The following is a 21,614-nucleotide window of genomic DNA, read 5'->3' as shown; positions in this document are numbered from 1 at the left end:
TAACTTATTTATGTTTATTTTTTTCTTTTGAATATATCAAACATCTTTTTAGATTTTGGAAATTAAAAAAAAACTCCACAAACTAAAAGTTTGGTGAACTTGCTGGTTCCTATGTAGATGTTGATCTGTCTGATGGCTAATCCATCACTAGTGGATGAATTAGGCATTTAACCAGATGAGTATGCAGAAAGGGACTTTTGTTTGATATATATATCTAATAGATGGGAAAACAGAGGCTTCAGGGTCATTAAGTAATTACCAGATATCACACAGACATTGCTAGAAACAGAATTCAGGTCTCTCAATTGTTCAGTTTCTTATCACACTCACTCCCTGCCTCCCCAATATTTCAGAGTTGGCTAAAGGACTATATCTTTTACATCTTTTCTAGGGCTAAAACTTGGGAGAAGTTTGGAGTAGGTGGAGTTTGAAGAATGTGTTTTGCTTCTCCAGTTATAGTCTCTCATTTTTCAATTCATGTGGGTCCTCACACTCTCCGCACAGCCTGCCCTTCCACCCTATATACTATCAGAGCATTCTTGGTTTGGATTATCACACTATTATGCAAATGGAAGTTTGGATTTGATACACTCTCACACTCAGGGATGCGGCCATTTGGAGGAACAAGCAGTCTGATTTTGTTGAAATAATGACTTAAGAGTGGAATTTCTGTCGTCTTAAATAGTGGTTTTTTGAGAGGAAGATCACCTTCTTGTCAATCAGTCAAATTTAAAGCATATAAAAACCTTTCTTGTTCCCAAGAAAGGCCCTTTTCTCCCTCTCTCCATCTCTCTCTATCCCTTCCTCCCTCCCTTACTTCCTTCCAAGGGGCATATTTCTAGAAATGAAAACCTAAATCACAATATTACATTTTTGATTAGTACAGTTAGTGGCTCCATCTTACTTTCATGTAAACCTCTCTTGGTAGAATCTCACTGTATTATCATGAGATACTAATCTATCTTGACACTAGACTGTGACTTCCTCAAGGGCTTAATAACCTTTACCTTGTCTGAGAGGCCCAGGGACCTGTCTAAATGCTTCTGTTCACCCTTATAATGGTGTAAGCTTTCCCTATCAATAAATGCCCCCCCCGTTTAATAAAATGTAGACCAGATGGTAAGCTTACAACTCACCTACAGCTTAGTTTACATTTTTTTCTTAAAAAAGTTTTTTTTTATTATTATTTCAAAAGAAAAACTGCTTAAACTCATTTTCCACTGTCACAAATTCAATTATATGAAATAAGAACAAGTCAAACTTCACATTGAGAAGTATTTTCTGATATTTTGTTAGCTGTGCTTATGTAGTACTGCCAATTATATTTATTAGCCCTAAATATTAAACAGCTGGCAGAATTCCATTGTATATAAATAAGACATTTGAGACCTGGACAAGTGCCATTTTGAATACAGCCAGCTGGTGCTTTTTACAGTTTCGTTCAGCCTGGCAGTACTGATTCCACAGTGCACTCAGTGTTTAGGTAAATGACAATAGAAAAACAGCTTGTGAAGAGAGAATTACGTAGAAAATTCCATTGTGTAGAAATATACCATTTCAAAGACTTGTTAAACCAAGGAAGTTATATTTTATGTACCTGTTTGTTGAATTGGTTTACGTTGTTTTTGTTACCTGGGCTATGTTTTTAATCTTTAATTTTCTATGTGCCCATTTTGTAGAGCTCTGAGTAATGTCATGCAAAATGATTGCTGCTTTATTTTTTCCTCTTTCAATAATATTAAATTTTTTCCAGATTTATATTAATCATGAAAGTGTATTGAACTTAACAGTAGTGTACAGTTTAGATTCTCACTTCATATGTTGAATTTACTCTTTTGGGGTACTATAGACTTTAATTTTTTTTTCACCAATATTTCCATGTGAATGCCTTACCTTTGTTGAGTTGCTATATAGAGGTCTTTTATTATGTTATTACATCAAATTAGTGTTTTAAATATGTAAATATATAATATTACATTGAATAAGCTATGCAGATAAATATTGATAAAGTTACTTGAACATTTATGAATATAGTGAATATAAAGTAATGTTAAATTAAATGATGAATTTGGACTTAGTACAATTCTAAAAATATTTCCTTGTTTTGATTGACTGTGTATATTCTTAGAATTAATTGGTAAATATCATAGAAAATGTTGATTGATATGTATCATGTATGTGTATGAAAAGTCTAAATTAAGTAGCAGCCTTGTCACTCTAGGCACCTATATGAGATAATTGGCCATGACAGAGCTCTGTGGCATCACTTAAAGGATTGGTTTGAGGAGTGCAATATAGGAACTCTCTTGACTTGTTAGAAAATAAATCTATTACATATTAATAAACAGAAAAACTCTCTTAGCACCTCACTCTGTTTCTTTGACAATTATATTTTAAATCATATAGGAAGTATATCCAAAGTAAAAACAAGCAATCTGAAGAAATACAAAATTTTAATGGGCAATATAAAACAGCTTACTTTATTCTAATAATATAAAAGAAGATGATCTAATGTGTGGCATTTTGTTTTCATTTGTTTTGTGATTTAATGATTTAAATTATAAAAAGAAATTGATTCATTCTTTTTCATAGTTACCCCTTTAGTACTCACACATAATACTTCCTTAATAAAATGTTGTTGAATAAACACATAGATGAAGCACATCCAGACTGGAATAAGCCAGCTAACATCTCATTTTATAATGCGCTCACCAGTGACATCCATGTTACTAAATGCAGTGGCTCAGTTCTCACCCTCAACTTTCTCATGTGGCAGGAAAGTTTGACAAAGCTTATCATTAATTATCTTCTTGTTCTAGAAACTCTTTCTTCATTTGGTGTTGGAGCATAATTTTTGTAGTTCTCTTGCTTTACTCGTCACTTTTCTTTTGGCTCTTTTGCTAGATTCTCCCAGTATTCTTGATTTCTAAGAAATGAAATATTCTAGACCTCACTCTTCAAATCTCTTCTCTCCATGGTTATTTCCTAGTCAATCTGACCATTTGTATATTGACACATCACATCTCTGTCTTCATTGTGCTTCTGAATTCCAGACTCACAAGAACACAGGTTTGATGCCATTTTTGCTTGTATGTCTAGTAGACATTTGTAACCAATATATCCCAAATACCTTCATATTCCTCCTGCAGACCTGCTCCTCCTATAGTTAATCTTCTCATCTTGATAAATAGTTTCCTTCCTCACATCACTCAGACCTCTGCTCATAACAGTGTATCAGCATAGTGGTTCTTGACCACTGTATCACTTTACCTTCTTTGATTTTTCATTATTTGGTCTCTTTCTTCCCCTAAAAAATAAGTTCTGTGGAAAGTGGGGCTTTGCTGTTTGTTTGTTTGTTTTCCCCTACTGGCTCTATACCCAGTCTTGAATAGTGTCTGGTTCATAATAGGCTCTCAATAAATACTTTTGAATGGATTGAATGTAAGACTGTAATAAGTGTTTCTTTCATGTTCTACCTAGGCCAGATGCTTGTGCCTAGAGTATAGTAGTTAAGTGGATTCCTGTCTCCTTAGAAAATGTTTATGAAAATTTCTGAAGGGAATAAATTTGAGTCTTTCTCAAGAGTATAAAGAGGACTAAACAAAAATGATTGATCCTACATTATGAATTGTGAAGTATACCATAGACTATAATGGATATAATGTGGGATTGCCATTAATGTCTAAACTTTTATTGTGTTAGTATTAATACCCAATTCTTCATTCCAAGTATAGTATTGAAAACTATACTAATAAACTTAGCTCTATTCTGAATCATGTATCTCTTCTTGAAAAGTAATGGTTTTCAGAGATATTTCTTAGAGTTGTTCATTGCCGCATATCAACCTGCCCTGACACAATTGCTTTTATTCCAAAAAAGAACGCTTGCTTTAATTTGCAGTATTTTTTCCGCATCAGCTGCTCTTTTTAAAATATCACTGTAATTACTCTATTTTTAACAAGGAAATTAAAAAGAAGACATTAATTTTGTTCAATATGTTCTGCAATTTATTATTAATTTACGTCTTCCTTTGTGTGATAGCCCTGTTATTTTCTACCCAGATATAAGAACGGAAAACAAATTTTAAACTCAGCTCTTTTTATCTGGAAGCATAATTTCAACATTAAGTCTTAGCTGAAAACAGGTCTCTTATTGTGCAGAAACTTGGACTCTAAGATACTTCCTGTGCGACACCATTAAACATCCTCCATCTGTAGCCATTCAAGGTTTTGCTGCTTAACTGTTTCATGACTACTTAACCTAAAGGCTCTATATGCTTCTCCTCTATATTTTATATATTTTATTGAAATCAGGATGCACTTTCCTTTACTTATCTTTGTAACCCTTGCTAGAAAATGCTGATAAATAATTTTTGTAGGCTGGTTCAATTATAATAAAAGGTCTTACATTCTTTTTCTAATTTTCTTTGAAATTCTGTTTGCCAAGCACATCTATGAAAATATTTGAACCAGGAATTTCAGAAAACAATGTAATAAATTGACCAATTAACTAAGCACCAAAAATGTAACCTTTATTTGAATATTCAATTTTAAACTTTTGCATAAATTTTATTACATTGTGTATCCCTTGCTAGGGCTGCCATAACAAGGTACCACAGACTGGGTGTCTTAAGCAACAAAAATTTATTTTCTTCTAGGCTGGAAGTCCAAGATCAAAGTGTCAGAGGGTTGCTTCTTTTCAGGGCCATGAGGGAAGGATATGTTCCAGACCTTTCTCCCTGGCTTATACATGGCTCTCTTCTCCCTGTGTCTTCACATAGTTTTTTCTCTGTACCTGTCTGTGTCCAAATATCCTCTTCTTATAAGGCACCCAGTCATGTTGGATCAGGGTTCACCCTAACAACCTAATTTTAGTTTAATTCTCTTTAAAGACTTTATCTCCAAATATGGTTAAATCCTGAGGTACTTGGGGTTAGGAATTGAACATATGAATTTAGGAAGGAACACAATTCAGCCCTAACACATGGTTAAATGCTTTCCTTTTTCATTTTGGTTTTATTATTGGAAAAATTAAAATATAATATTTCTCCTTCATTGGTTGAGCAAATATTTATTGTATGACCCCCATTAGGTATTATGACAGATTAGGAGACAACAGTGTTTAAGAAAAATTAAAGAGGAATTTCTTCAGACCATTAATATACTCTCTAGCTTACCATGGTTCCCTTGAGACCCCATCATGCCCAACCAGCCTTATACTTTATACCATCTTCCCCTGCAAGTATATGAATTTTTAAGCACTCTGCTAGATTCTTTAGCTGCACAAAATTTGTACTCTTAAAGGTGACATAAATTTACCTTCAGGGAAAATGTAACCTCTTTGGAGAAAAATGCTTAAGCAAATCAGTGCTGCAGTAAGCGGTAACATATGCAATAGTGGAATTATTTAGGAAGTGATGGAAAATGTATAGCTGAGGAACAAGGGACTCCAGCTTAGCCAGGAGGGAAGAAATCTTAACAGACCAGGTGCCATATGAATTGGGACTTAAAGATCAAAGCATAGCTCACTGTGTAGGCACTGGGAAGCAGCAGAGCAGGGAAAAGAGGAATTTTGATTTTTATATGATTGTAAGAGTGACACATAAGTGTCTTTTGGAATGAAACCCCCCCAATAAAAAATAATAATAAACACTAGAGGGAAAAGTAAAATAAGCAAAACTAAATCAACAGAGAAGTGTGATTAAGAGTACCATCTGTGAGTTAGAGTGCCTAAGTTCAAATCTTCTCTCTCACTTCCTAGAGTGTGTTGACAGGACCATACTTAACATTATGTTAGCTTAGTGTCCTTATTTATTGGAAGAAGATATTAGTAATCTTCTACCCTATAGGTTAGTTATGAGAATTAGATTCTACGTGTCAAATCTTAGAAAATTGTCTGCTCAATAGAAAATAGTCAGTGCATGATTATGTTGGGGACTAGGCAAGCCTGATGAAAGAACACCAAAATCCAAGAGGAGAATCCTAGGCATTTTATTCTAAGAATCACATTACCCTATACAGTGTTCATTAACTTAGATTCAACCATTGATAATACTATTGGATGATTGCTATCTTGAAAATCATGTACTCTGGACCTTCTTGGGTCCAGATTTACAGGAATAAAGGGTTAATTGTCTTCAAAACAACAAGGCTAAGATTTTAAAACAGTAAACTATGATAATGAATACAAGTAAGGGTAAAATATACTATATATAAAATCACAACCATATATACACTTTATATATATATACTATATATATCATATATATTATAAAGTGGTATATATTATATATTATACATATTATATATGTATAATAAAGTAGAAGTAAATGCTAAATGGTATTTATAACAACCTAAATGTTTGTGGGATTTAGGAATTACTTTTCCATTAACCAGAGTATAAAATTGACTAGGACATCCCACCAGAATATTTTCTTTCCAGTGTACTTATACAAATCTGCAGTTAATATTGGTTTTCTTCAATATACTACTATAATCCTCCTTAATTCCCCAGAGTTGACTTGGGTTCCATATTTTGAAGAGGATCATAATATAGAAAACAAACTAGTACATGTTATCATTTTGGGTGCCATATAGCTCTAGATGCTGAAGGATTCTGGAGTCATGTAATATTAGAAAAATAATACTAGGAGCCATCCTGCTGCTAATCCAGCACAAACAACTGCTTTGAAATATACCAGCATTAGCCACATATGATCAGGAAAGCAGAAGTTGATCATTAGTTGTAAAATTAGAAGCAGAATTTAGAAAATTATTTTCTACTAAATGTATGTTGACACATCTGTTACTTATACCTAAACTTTGGATTTATCTTTGAATAGTCTCTGAAATATTGTGTAGACAGTTGAACTAAAATTTATCTGGATAGTAAATAGAGATATAATAACAAAGTTGTAGTTTATATTACTATAATATTTGAAATCACAAAATAAAATATTTTGTTGAATACCTTCTCTTTATGTGGAACATTTATAAGATATGGGAACATTTGAGATACCATAAATAAATAAATGGTCCAACTGTGAACAAAGAAAACAAGAACTCTGTAACTTATGTAGTTGGCTATTATTTTTGTATTCAAAAATTTTTTTAAGTTCAGAGTTGCTCTCAAGATAATTAATAACTGTTTTCCCAGTTGATAATGGCCTTGGCATTACTGTGGTAATAATTATTGTAATTTCATAAATGTATTTTGCACAATTTAATTTGACATTAGAAAAATTTCCTCGATCATTTTATATTGGATCAATTGCTTTGTAATATTTTGCTATACAAAATAATGTTCTGAATACACACCACTTAGCTTTATAAGTTTATTCCAGTGTGTTTATTTGCTATCTAAATATTAGATAAATAATATTGAACCATTTTTCCATTCTCAAAATGTTTAAATTTTTATTCACCCCTAATATTTTATTAAATCCAGTGTGTTACACTTATTTCTAATCCTGGACATGTGATTATTTAAAATCCCAGTTAATTTCATTGTTTTTGCTTCTAATCACATTCACCTTGGGCTACGAAACAGAATATACTATGTTGTAGAACATTTGTAATCATATGATAATTTTCACAGTGGAATGTTTATCACTTTTGATTTGTTTACAGTTGTCTTTAAGTCAGGATTGAAATAAGGTTAAGTCCATTCTCAAATATTCTTCCAGAAAGGTAGCTTTTCTTTAAAAAATACTAATATTTCAGAACATGTTAAAACATACTATAAAGGAGATAAATTAATGGGCTTATAAAATGAAGTTTTAATAAGGCAGTAAGTTTCATCTAAAAATATAGCAGTACAAAATATAGCAATGCATGTCCTTGCATTTGTTTCAAACCCATCAATCTTTGCCCATAACTGAGGGAAACTTTTAGTTAAAATTTCCTATAGATAACTAGTGGATCAGAACTCTACCAAAACTGACATTAAAATTAGTCCTTTCTGTCTTGCAGAGATAGTATGGTATATTGGTACTAATGCAGGACTGAGAATAAGACCTGGATCTTGTTTGGTCTAAGTTGAACCCTTACTAGCATTGTGACATTGGACACTTTTAAGTCTCTTCAGAGGTCAGTTTCTTCATCTGTAAAGAAAGTCTCTAGGTCCCTGTATGTGGTAAAATGCATTATGCAGGCTTTTTCTCTGGAGAATCACTGAGTCTTTTCTGTTCAATAATAAAAAAATTTTTTAAACTACAATTACTGCCTCAACGTATTCTCTGCCATACCCTCTTTAGTTCCAGAAAGTTTTGGAATAGCTTCTGCTACCTTAAAAAAAATTCTTTGTAAGTCACCTGTATCCTTCTGCTAACCAGTTCATTCTTTTCAGACCATATGCTGTTTACTCTATTCTTTGTATTAAATACAAAGTTCTTGAAATTCTCTCCTGTCTTGTATCTTTGACTTGTTTTCTTCTTGTTCTACTCCTACCTCTGTAAATGCTCCTTTTCTAACAGTAGTTACCATACTTAACTTGAAAAATTTTTTTGATGTGGGGAACATTTCAATATGAATGCTTTGAAAGAGCAATTTTTATATTTCCATTTCTTTCATCAGCTCATCTTTCTCTTCCTAGTCTCTAAACATAAGCATTTCAAAATTAAGTTTCTAAAATTCCTTTTGTCTTATGTATTTTAAAAATCATCTTAATCATTTCCAAAGCTTTAATTATGCAACTCCAAAATCTGAATTTCCACTCTTAGACCCTTTTTTTCTGCTGACTTCTGGGTGACCTTTCCAACTTTTAAAAACATCTTTGTCTGCATTTCTCTTTGACACATCGGGCTCAGCTTATATTAAATAAAACTGTTGCTCTTCCTCACATAACTTCTCCCACCTATATTGCTGCCTCTCTCTGCTAATGACATTCATTTCCAAGTCACCAGACAGATTAGTGGAAAATAGGAAAGGCTTTGTAATGGAAGAACTTTGGGTTTGAATCCAAGCTTCACTTTTTACAGCTGTGTGATTTGAGGTGAGGGGTTGGGTCTCTTCCTAAGCTTCATTTGTCTCCTCTGTAGAATTAATTGATAATAGTACCTGCCGCACAGGGGTTTTGCAAGGATAAAATGATGCATTGCTGGGAAAGCCCATTACTGCAATGGCCTCACAAAATGGTCAATATGATTATCAAATGTTAGCTCAGAGTCATTATCAGGTTTTCATTTTTTTCAAAAATTCTTTTCAAAGCAAGTATCCATCAATTGCCAAATCTGAGTTTTACCTCTGAAATACTATTTGCCCTCAAAAATTAACCCATTCATTTACTCATTCAATAAATGGAACCGTGTTGGGTGCTGGGAATCAATAATGAACAAAATGGACAAGCTCCCATCACCCTCCCTTGGTTAACTACAATATCTCTAATTCATCTCCTTCCATTCCTCCTCCAAACCATCCTTAATACTCTTGTCAAAGTAATGTCCTAAATCTGATCTTTATTTGAATCTCTTGAGTGATGAGAAAAACCTCAGTTACATTGCAAACTATCCACGTGATCATCGTCCACTCCTCTAATTTTCTGCTGTTCTCTTCATAGCAACCAGAGTGATCCCGTGAAAAGGCGGGTCTTCTCAGTCCTCTGCTCAGATCCTAGGATTGGACCTAAACTCCTCTAACTCTTCTCCTCCCTCCCTCTGTCCTGACCATACTCTTTTTCTTCTTTCTTCCTAGGACATTCCAGATACACTCCACTCCTTATGGCTTTTTATGCCAGACACACTCCTCGGGGCTTTTTACTTCTATTTCCTTTGCCTTGAATGCTCTTTCCTGATGTACCCATTCTCCTTTAGTCAAATATCACTTGCCCAGTGAAGTCTTTCTCTGTCATGAACCATCCTTTCAGGCCTTTATTTAAACAACACCTTTCTGGAGAGGTCTTTGTGGGTCATTCTTTTAAAATACCACTATATAAGAAGACATAAAATTTATATCTTCATATGTTTTTAGTCTGTCTATCCCACTAGAATGTAAGCTCCCTGAAGAGAGAGATTTCTGACCATTTGTTCACTGCTGTAATTCCAGCACCTAATAGAATCCCTAGCACATAACAAGTTCTGATAAACACGTGTCAAATTAATCAAGGAAAGACTACCTTCATCTTTCACTGTAGCAGCTTCATAATCCCCAAACTCAGTTGGTATTTTTGTGTTTTTATGCCTTTACGTATTGCTTCCTCTGCCTGGAGTTATTTTTCCTCTTTCTCCATCATCACCCAATCTCACTAGTCAAAATTCCACTTACATTTAAGTTTCTTGCCTATATGCCACCTCCTGGCTGCTGTTCTTTCTCTGGTCTCACATTGGCTGTTGCCACTCTTTGATGATGTATGTCGCAGTCTCCACCCTTCTCTGATATCCTGCACCCAATCTATCAGATCAAGTCCTTTGGATCTACTACCAAAAGAGTTTCAGAATCTGTTCTCCCCACCTTTACCAATAATATCCTATCCTCTGTCATTTGAACTATTATAATAACCTCCTAATGATCTCACATCATAGGTCTTTGTTCTTTACAGTTTGTTTTTCACATATCAGCCTTTGACCGTTTAAATACATGAATCAGATCATGTCATTCCTCTGGCCAAACCCTTTACTGAATACCTCTTTGCTTGAGAATAAAATCCAAAGTCCCTCACATGGCCAACAAGGACCTAAATGCTCTTATACTCAACTTCCTTTGTGACCTAATGTTTCACCACTTCACTCCTGGATCACTCTGTTTCATCCACAGTGGCCTTCTTGCTATGCCTTGATTACAACACCACCCTCAATCTCACAGCCAATGGGCATTCTGTTCTCTCAGTCTGGGATGCTGTATCCACAGATATTCTCTAGGCCTGGTTACTCACTTCATCCAAGTGGCTGCAAAAATGAGAACTTAGCCCTGGCTACCCTATTTGAAATGTCATTTCATCAACCCACCTATGGTCTTCTATCCCCTTAGCCTGTTTTCACATTTGTTTTTCTTTATAATGATTATCATCACCTCACCTTTCATGTGTGTGTGTGTGTGTGTGTGTGTGTGTGTGTGTGTGTGTGTGTGTGTTTACTCTTTGTTTTCTTTTAAGGAAAACATAAGCTCTATGAAAACACTAGTGGTTTTATTGTTATTTTTTCCATGGAGAAGGAGGTACCCAGGGCATAGAAGGGTGCCAGGCTCACAGTGGATTTCTGTTGAATGAACGAATGACAGTCTAACATTAGGCTTACACAAAAATATTTCCATTCTTATAATTAAGATTTTTCAATGTCAGGAAACCATGACTTCTGCACCTTTATCATAATGGTAGTACCAGAAAACAATTTTGTAACATGTAAGTGCTTAATAAATATTTGTTTTACTTAGCAGGTAACAACTATGTAAGCACTTATTAACTACCAATATAATCCACTAAGCAACTGAGCAATACTCTAAGGAAGGTACTATTAGTGTGGCCATTTAGACATGACATAACTGAAACTTAACACAGTGACCAGTATGAAGTAAAAGTGTAATAATAATAATAAATATTTTTATTTTATTAAAACATATGTCCATTAATATGTTATACAGATAGATCATATACTTTTTATTTTAAAAAGAATAGTGAAAGGAATTGAAGTCAACTGTCTAATAAAGTTATAGAACTATAGTACCTAGTAAAGTGTGGAATAACATTGGCAAAACTTTACTCCACATAGAATAGCAAATTTATCATAGATAAAAGACAGCAGGCTCATTTATAATATAAATATGAAGCAGTCTAATAGTCAATTTTGTCATTAATTATATTTATTGAATTTCAAAACAATAAAATAAATTGCACTTGTCAGAAACTGTGGTGACCTTAAATAAATTTGAAGACTCTCTAGACTAGTGAAGTAAGAATAAGAAATAGAAATATCTTGAATTTAAAATACATTCCTATTACTTTATAAGGAAAAAAATCCATATATTCCAATGACATTTTTTTGTCAACTTTAGCAGAATAATAACATTTGTGTACTGCTTCCCGGGTGCTGCACACTGTTACAGATGTTTAAAGTGCATGATCTACTTTTGTTAACATCTCTAGAAAGAGTTTACTATGATTTTTCCCATTTTACAGTTGTGTAAATTAAATCATAGTCTATTATTAAACCTCCTATTAAGTAGCAGAGCTAGGCTTCAAACATAGTGTCTGTCTGTCTCTAGAGCTTAGACCCTTATCAGGGCTCCCTAAGATACTCAATGGATAAATGATTAAAAATATTCCAATGAAACAGGGTTGCCACCCTTCTGGGAAGAACAGCCAAAGAGTCACTGCAGCTTTAAAATTGTTGCTATAAAGCAGCTTACATCTCAGAAAAATGTTTTCAGGAATTACACTTATCATGTTAAAAAATAAACTGAGTTATCTGAAGATCTGTAAAACTTAGCATATGTTCCACAGTGACATGAGTTAATTTCATTTCCATCACTGTGAATGCTCCACAGGTATATAATAAATTGCTATGAATTACTGTGTCTGTGACCCATTATCATAGCAGGAAATTACATGAATCTCACAACTGGTATGAAATGTACTGCTGTCACTGCTATGCATTAATTTCTAAGTAGTTGGCCATTTGTAATAATTCTGTAAATGTCCATTTTAGCAGTGTTCAGTCTAGACAAGTTAAGCCAATGTGCATGGAATTTTCCCCTATATTTTCAAGCAGTTATACTGAATTCTAAAATTACCTTTTTATTGGGCAATTTCATATTAAATATTTTTACAAGAATTGGAAACATGATAGTCTCATTGTTTTACTCCCTAATATTTAAGGGAAATTTATTCTCTGAAAAGTGAAGTTATTTGGCTGTATATGAACAGAAAGAGTGGAAAAAATTCTGATAAATTATAAATGATTTTCCCCAACTTTTATAGAATAGATAAATGGTTTATTAATGATTTTTTTAACCATTTTGGCCTGCTCTTTATGGAGGTAATTTTCAGATAATGGTATATGTACTTCATGGTTATAGTTCTAAAAATAACATTTTTGCAATTATGTCTCTTTTACATTATAAATAGAAATATTTCACCATTAAAATCAAACTTCTATAGTGCAAAGTATACTTTTTCTATCTTTCCTTTACACTGGCATTTTTCCCTTCAGGAAAGGTAAATTTAAATAGCAGGTTTAATTGAAAACTTTCTACAACGGTGAATTTAGATATGGTCTCCCCATGGTGTGTTTTATATTTTAGTGTATCTTTTGCAAGTTATTCCTCTGGCTAGAAATTCACTTTTTGGTAGATCTTTAAGCATTTCACATAATTTTGGAAAGTTTTTCATTGCCACCCACCATCTCTCAAACTTTAAGATCCTTTTTCTTCATCTTTCAAAAAATTTTCACCATATATTCCAAAAATCTTTATCATAAATTTGTTAAAACATATTTTGTAGAAATTCATTTCCTTCTTCTTTTTTTAATTATTACAAAATACTTATAAACATGATACGTGTCTTATATTTGCTTTGTTAAGGCCACTCTGTGACACATAACTATCCAGAGTATTGATTTTTAAAACTCAATGCCTTCTGTACCCCAAAGCATACTTCTGTGCTTTGTTAGTTATATAAGTTTAACATTTGGCACGTCACATGATATTTTAGTAAGTCTCTATAAGTTATTCGGGTTTAAGCACAGGGCTAAATGTTTGGGAGGGAAAGATAAGCCAAACCAAAGACCATACAGGGGAGAAAGGATAATGAACAAAGAAATAAATGAAAATGTCTTCATAAAATAAAAATGGATATAATAATGGTTATAACATAAAGACAGTATGTTCCTTAAGGACAGGTACCATTCCTATCTCCTTCATTACTACATTATCAATATCGAGCTTGGCACATAGTAGTTACTCAATAAATATTAATTAACTGTTCTTCAAATCAGATATATAGGATCTAATGAGAACACTATTTCATAAAAGAAAAATTAAAGAAACATTTATTTACATACATGTACCCTTGAATTTTTTTTCTGTTGTTACCTGAAATCTTTCAGCACAAACAGGAATCTTTCTGAAATATGTTTTAGTAGTCAAAAACTTATAAGAGCTGTGTTACTCTCTGCACATGTAGCCGTATCCTATATAAATTCATAAGAAAAAATATATCCCTTTATAATCTCTTGGGAAATATTCACTGTTCATTCACTCAACAGAGGTCATCTTCTTCAGGCTTCTCTTCTGGATCTCTGCAGTGGTCTTTCTAAAGCCCCTCTTTTGCCTCCTCTTTGGAGAACCAACTCCCAGTCCGGAGTAAACCATGTGCCTCTTTTCAGTAGTTTCTCACGGTAACAAATGAAATAAACACATATCAGCTGATATTCCCAAATTGGCCCAGACCTTTCTTTTCTAAGTAACTGCCCACATCCCTGCTGCTCAATGCCCTACATTCCAGCCTAAGTAGAACCCAGTTCCTTAAACAGGTTCTGTCCTCACATGTCTTCCTGTTTGCTCACACTATCTCTTTCAGTGTGTCCCCATATTTCTACCTGTAGAACTTCTAGTCATCCTACCTTTCCATTCCTTCTTTAATGCTTTCCCGGAACCTCCTTCCAGCAGTAATCCTTCCTTTCCCCACAGCTCCTTGCAACACCTCAAATAGACAGCATATCATCATCTGCCTTCAGTGATACTTATACCTCTCCCTCCAGCATCAACTCCTGAATAGCAAAAGTCACATTTTACTTATCTTTACTATCCACAGTTTTTAACTTGGACTTTGCATATAGAAATATTGAATAAATGCATGTGGAATCAAATAACACTGCTATCATAGAGGCATCTTAAAAATCACAAATCATTACAGAAATCACAGTAGGAGACTACCAAATTACAGCAAACTCTAAAAATTGTAGCATGTCTAAAACCAGTTGTCTTATATTTATACCAGGAGAAATATGTGAATGGAGGTAACCCTCCCACACACACTGTTTACATCTTTTTGTAATGCACACGTTTTGCATTTACCACCAGATGCAAAATAGAAGACCACTATGATTAGATTTATGTTGTTTATTATAATAATATCTTACAAATCTTTGTGGGAGGTGGAAGATGATGTTATTCAGGTGAGCTTCTACATAAGGCACATCTGGGCCTTGGCAAATCTGGAATCAAAAAACAGATGGGATGAGGGCTGAGCAAAAGATCCTTCTACAGAGACAGAGGCAGGGCTATCTGTAAACTTTAGACATAGTTTCTAGGGAGATTCAGAAGTCTTGCAAACTGATAGTGGAGTATGCTCTCAGGTCAAGTTGAGGTCAAAAGTTGGCCAAGGGACATAGAACATTGGTTCCCAACCTTAGGGAATCACCTAGGCACATTCTAATCACCTAAGGCAGTGTAAAAAGAAATAGCTTGAATAGGCACCTATGAAGCAGTATGTTAAAAAAGCTCCCTGGCTAATGCTTAGCCAAAAATAAGAACCTTTGAGGTAAGGAAATTAGACAGACTGTACTCAGAAATATGGGATATTTGTCCACAGGTGCAAAAATGTGGCAACAGCCCTGAGATCTCAATACAGTACCACTAAATCAATCCCAGCTGGGAGGAGAATAACTAAAATTAAAGCCCCTAGAAATGGTGAAGCTGAGGATGCCCTAGTTATTGTCTCCGTCTAGGGGTTTTAGGAACTGAGAAGTACTAAGACTGAACATGGAAGCTTTGTGAGTATGAGGTGCTGGGTAAAGACAGAGAATCCAAGGTAGGGGCTGATGGGGTCCCAAGAACCCCCACATGCTCAAGCTTTCAGAAGACACTTCCTTGAATAGCCTATGTCTTGTTCTAACTACAGAATGTACCAGAATGTACCTAATATCTGAACAGAGATCATACACTTTCCTGGTCCTAACTCTTTCTCTCACTCTCCGAAATCCTGTGTTGGCTTTCCTCAATAATAAGTTCTGGTCCTTTCACTAGTTTCCTAGTTTTCCAGCTCTTTTCAGTATACTTTACCCAGACTAGAGCGTTGTCCTCTCTATTTTCCACTAGACACTTCTAATACCATTATCACATTTATGCTAAATACTTAGGAGTTAAAGGTGGGTGGGAGAATGGATAGTAGTCATTATTATTAAGATTACTAGACATACCATCTGAGGCATGTACCTTCTATGCCTTTTTATCTTTAGACTCTGGCCTGCCTCTTGTTACTGATGCTAGATTTCCAATATCATATCCCCATCTTCTGTCTCCTCAGTCCTCTGGTTACAAATGTATTCCTCTGATTTGACCCCAAATCATCATCAACTGCAACAAAACTCCCAAAACCCCAAAATTCTATTTTTCATTTGTCTCGACAGTTTTATTTTACTCTACCTTTTAACGTGATACTATTACAAATGTGTGTGTGTGTGTGTGTGTGTGTGTGTGTGTGTGTATGTACTTTTGAGACCTGTGGGCTAAGAAAAACTATTTATGAATAAATGGAAATATAATGATTTTTGTAGATATATCTGTGCCTGACACTTGACAGTAACATCCTTCCTGTAAGTGATTATGCATTGCCACACTTAAAATGCTGATGCATGGTAAATGTCCAAATATTTCTAGGATGAACACTGCATTTTGAAATAGCTATGATGTGTACAAAGAGAAAGAAACATAGGAGTAAAAACATGAGTGGAGAAAGAATAACATGAACCAATTTAATATCACATATAATTATTGAGCACAAGATTAGTCATCATTAGCACTTTGTAAAGTACAGAGCTATGTGCTTCTTATTAACCACTGAATTACAAATGTAATATTGCAAACCTAAGAATATTGGTTATCATTTTCTTTTTAGTATCACCTGAAAATTTCTAAGAAACTGGTTTAAACCTTATAAGGTAAATCATAAAGTTATTTTTCTCACTTTCTTAGTATTTCTTTATGTTAGCCAATGCACTAAATGTAATGCAGGTTCTCCCTCTCTTAAAGAAAATATACACATTTTCTTCCTTAATCCCTATTGGCAAGTAGCTAAAAATGTATCTAAGAGTAATTAATATCAACAATGAATATAAATCTTTAGTTACTATAATTGAGGTTTATCAAAATGAGAGTTGTTAGGTTAAATGCCGATTAATTGTTAAAAATATGTTTTCCCTCAAAATACATGTTTGACTCAGTGACGAGGAGCTATTCTATCTAGTAAATATAAATTGATTCTCCTTTACATTTACATTGTATTTTGATGATAAAGAGGCTCACTGTGCTTATGCTACAGGGAATAGATTTCAGAATGACCCTTCTAGGGAAAAGAGATCTGGACATGTGGTTTTCTTATAGTTGTATGATCTGGAAAAAGAAAAAAAAAAAAAAAAACAAAGCAAGAAATTCAGCTCTGGTCTCTGTGGTCTAATGATAAAAGCTTATAGTAAGAATCTGGGAACCACGCTAAATACCAGAATTATTGATTTTGGGGAATTTGAGCTTTAGAAAGAATTTGAGTTCTTACTAGTTCTGTGTCCCCTTCTGCTGAAGACAATGTTACTGCTGCACACCCCTTGAACAGATTTTTTTTTAAGGATTAGAAAAATGAAGAGATAGATGCTTTGTACCTCCCAATTCTATATGGCACCAATTCTTTGTTCCCCATTTTCACTGTCCACGTTGGCCTTGGGGCAAGGACTATGACAGTATGTTATCTCTAATAATTTATGAACATATCCATTAGTTCTTGGAATAGGAAGATAGGGTAAATATGAGTATTCTCTAAATTTATAAAATGTAAGTATTACAACAGCAACTTTAATTAATGATTCCTGTTGTTGCGTTGCTGTTACAAAAATGCTCATTTAGGAATTTTATTTCCACTGTCTAGTCCTCAGCAAATGCTAGTCTTCTGTTTTTTGCAAGTGGTCTGAGATGGCAAGCCACCATGCTTACAGGCAATATGGTCTTCATGACAAATTAATGAAGTGACAGTTGCTCTCTGCAACCTTTTCATGTGCAAAGCATGCTGGTGCTGTTTGCATTATCTTCTTGCAATTTGTACCTCTGCATTCAAGGACTTGTGATAGCTTGCCAATTAGCGTTGAGAGGAAAATGTTAAATACAGTGAGATCTCCATAATTAAAATCATATTTTACATTGACTTATGAAAATCTTTACATAGTGTCATTTCTGTTTGATATCTAGTAAAATGCTGTCCATAGCAGGAGAAACTTGCAACTGATTCATCAGTCGAAGTACAATCTCATATCTATTCTGATAAGGAAATCTTGAACTAAAAATTTTTAAGTCAGTTGGTTAATTTTTAAATAATGATGTCCATGATTTAATGTTCTATAAAATGCCCACAGAAAACATTTATTCTCTGAAGATTTTGTTAGCTCTGTGATTTACGATGCCATTGTAGAACCAATGTAATGGGAATAGAGAAGATGCAACATAATACTAACTTTTTAACATCACAGTTTTTCAGAGCTCCACCTCAGTTCACTCTGTTTAATTTTTCTGATATTAAAGTTATACATTAATTTTGTTTTGAATGTGACTTTATTATTATAGGCACCTAAGTGTAAAATCCTCAGAACTGAGAATCTCATGTGTACTTTTCTTCTTTAAAGCTCTCCGTATAATACATTTATAGAGTGGATGTTTGAAAATGATATATTGGTTATTATTAAAAATACAGTATGAATATTTTCTTATATTAAGATATAGATATATCTTGTATGTTAGAGCCAGGGTTTTCTAAAATAATCAAAATTTGTTCCTTTGTTGGATTTTGGGCTTGACAATGAAGACTAGCCAATTTTGCCTCCAGAAAATGAGTGCCTCTCATATTCCAGACCCTGAATGATCATAGTTATTAAAATAACTGCTGTTTAATTATTTGCTTTTGTTTTGCTCTTAGATTGGTAGGAGAGCTAAGGGGAATAAGGAGTTCTAAAACTGTGTTTCTCACAATGGTGGGGTCCACAAATTGCTTTTGATATTCAAACACCCTAATGTAAATAATTATTTTCTCCTCTAATGAGGTTCAAAGACCAAATAAATGCCATATTTCTTTGCTTTTGGTTACCATCAATTTCAAAAAATAACATTTTATCTCATTTTGTGACTAGAAGTTGTGGATTGGCATTCCTATGTGTTTTTAATAAATAGAAAAAATGTTAATACACTTTAAATGCCATTGATTTAGTTTAAAAATATTTAAAACTTACTCCTTATGAAAATAAGTAACTCTCTTAATGGAGGGAAATTTAGGAACCCATTTCTAATGGGCTTCAGAAGGATTTCATTTATTTATTTATTTACACAATTAAAATATATTCTCTAAGAACTTTATATTCATTATTTCCTTGAGTTATTCCTACATATATTAAAAAAATAATAATTTTTATGCATCTCCCAAAAGGTGAAGTTGTGTGCCGCATATTATAGAGGATATGAAGAGGTCTAAAATCTAATAAATGCATATGAAACAAAATTAAACTAATCTAAGTATGTATCATGAATTAAATTTATAAAAAAGGTATTTAATAAATATTATATAAAGCAGAAAGTTTCTTAAGCATGGCAGGGTTATGGGAAACATCAAGGAGAAAAGAGCACAGACCAGTGCTCTCTTTTTTTTATAGCATAAAAAAAGAAGATCCAACACTTCTTTTGAAAACAGTAAAAAATGTTCACATTGACAAGAACATAGTATGTGCATAAGTGAAACATGTAATTCACTAATCTCAATTCAAACTTTTAGAAAAAAATAAATATAGGTTGGGACCAGTTTTTGGAAAAACACAAATACTACACTAAAGAGTGTGAAGTTATTGCATAGGTAATGGGGAGCCATAGAAGATTAGAACTCTAGTAAGACATGGAAAAATATGTATTTTACTGGTAGCAATATAGGCTAACCTGGGCATGGTATAAAGAAAGCATAGACACAGGAGTAATAGAAACAGATGGTATAATAGTTGTCGAATCATAAGTAACACAAACAATGTGTTGCTAACTTAAAAACTTCTCAAAACATATCTAAGGGTCAAAGACAGCACTGCTTCACTGTTCTAAAAAGTCTTGAAACTTTTTGAAGCAGTTTCTGCTCATTTATTTTGTATTTCTTGTGATTCCATTGGCACCCTCATCTTGTATGCACTATTATTCATCATGCTTAACTCATTAATTCTACCTCTCTTTTTTTCTTCTTTGATTCTTCAAGTGGGAAGAGATCAGCGGTGTTGATGAACATTACACACCCATCAGGACTTACCAGGTGTGCAATGTCATGGATCATAGTCAAAATAATTGGCTGAGGACAAACTGGGTCCCCAGGAACTCAGCTCAGAAGATCTATGTGGAGCTCAAGTTCACTCTCCGGGACTGCAATAGCATTCCATTGGTTTTGGGAACTTGCAAGGAGACTTTCAACCTATACTACATGGAGTCTGATGATGATCATGGGGTCAAATTCCGAGAACATCAGTTTACAAAGATTGACACCATTGCAGCTGATGAAAGTTTCACACAAATGGATCTTGGGGACCGTATTCTTAAACTCAACACCGAGGTTAGAGAAGTAGGTCCTGTCAACAAAAAGGGATTTTATTTGGCTTTTCAAGACGTTGGTGCTTGTGTTGCCTTAGTGTCTGTGAGAGTGTACTTCAAAAAGTGTCCGTTTACAGTGAAGAATCTGGCTATGTTTCCAGACACAGTACCCATGGATTCCCAATCCCTGGTGGAAGTTAGAGGTTCTTGTGTTAACAATTCTAAGGAAGAAGATCCTCCCAGGATGTACTGTAGTACAGAAGGTGAATGGCTTGTACCCATTGGCAAGTGCTCATGCAATGCTGGCTATGAAGAAAGAGGTTTTATGTGCCAAGGTAAGAGTCTTCTCTATTTTCCCTGCAGTGGTATTTCTTACCTGTGAACTTATGGTAGAGTAATTGAAAGAAATGAACCAAACCTGAACTCACTTGGCAGCAAAACATGCCTCAAACTGAACAGAGTCTATTTATAGACTAAATTTATCCATCCCACTTGATGTGATGATTCATAATTTGATGTAGAAATATTAGCATGTTTGATTATGTCGTGCTAGACTACACCCCACTAGACGAACTGAAAGAAAAAAAAGTCTCTGTCTCTTTTATGTAGAGGGAAGAAATATAATTCACACTCAGCTAATCTGAGTCTAACAGAATTAGATCCTGCATTGACTATTTATGTTTGTGCTCATCACTCTCATAGCAATAGGTAATTCATTGTTATAAAGTATAGTATTTTCTTCAGTGACACCTGTGCTTAAAATACGGGTTTACTAACAAAGCATTAGTGTTTAATAAAAATTATTTTATTTAAAAATCCAGGTTTGGTCCTTCAGTGTTTAATGTATAGAGGAGTAATGTAAAAATTTTTAAATTTTGCTTCATGATTTGGCCCTTTTGGCTGCTCAGGAGGATATATATACGTGTATATATGTGTGTGTGTGTGTGTGTGTGTGTATATATATATATATATATATATATATATATATATATATATACATACATATACCACATCTTAGGTGGGAATGCATATTTGATCCTTTATATAGAATCAGAGAACCTGAACTGTGTTATCAAGTTGATTTTTATTAAAAACCTC

At 33.8% G+C, this 21,614-nt stretch overlaps 1 protein-coding gene across 2 annotated transcripts in view; it reads left to right on the top strand.

The window, feature by feature from the left end:
- Positions 1-21,614, top strand: part of EPHA3 (EPH receptor A3) — a gene marked incomplete at both ends in the record, with an annotated part of 370,237 nt that overhangs the window by 73,556 nt on the left and 275,067 nt on the right. For both annotated transcript variants that reach the window (XM_079704896.1, XM_079704895.1), the window contains one exon: positions 20,191-20,851. In XM_079704896.1, the coding sequence (XP_079561022.1) occupies positions 20,191-20,851 (661 nt within the window). The remainder of the gene's footprint in view (positions 1-20,190; positions 20,852-21,614) is intronic.

Source organism: Hyperoodon ampullatus (assembly GCF_949752795.1).
Source record: "Hyperoodon ampullatus genome assembly, chromosome: 5".
In the NCBI taxonomy this organism is placed as follows: Eukaryota; Metazoa; Chordata; class Mammalia; order Artiodactyla; family Ziphiidae; genus Hyperoodon; species Hyperoodon ampullatus.
This window is presented reverse-complemented; position numbering and strand designations above follow the sequence as displayed.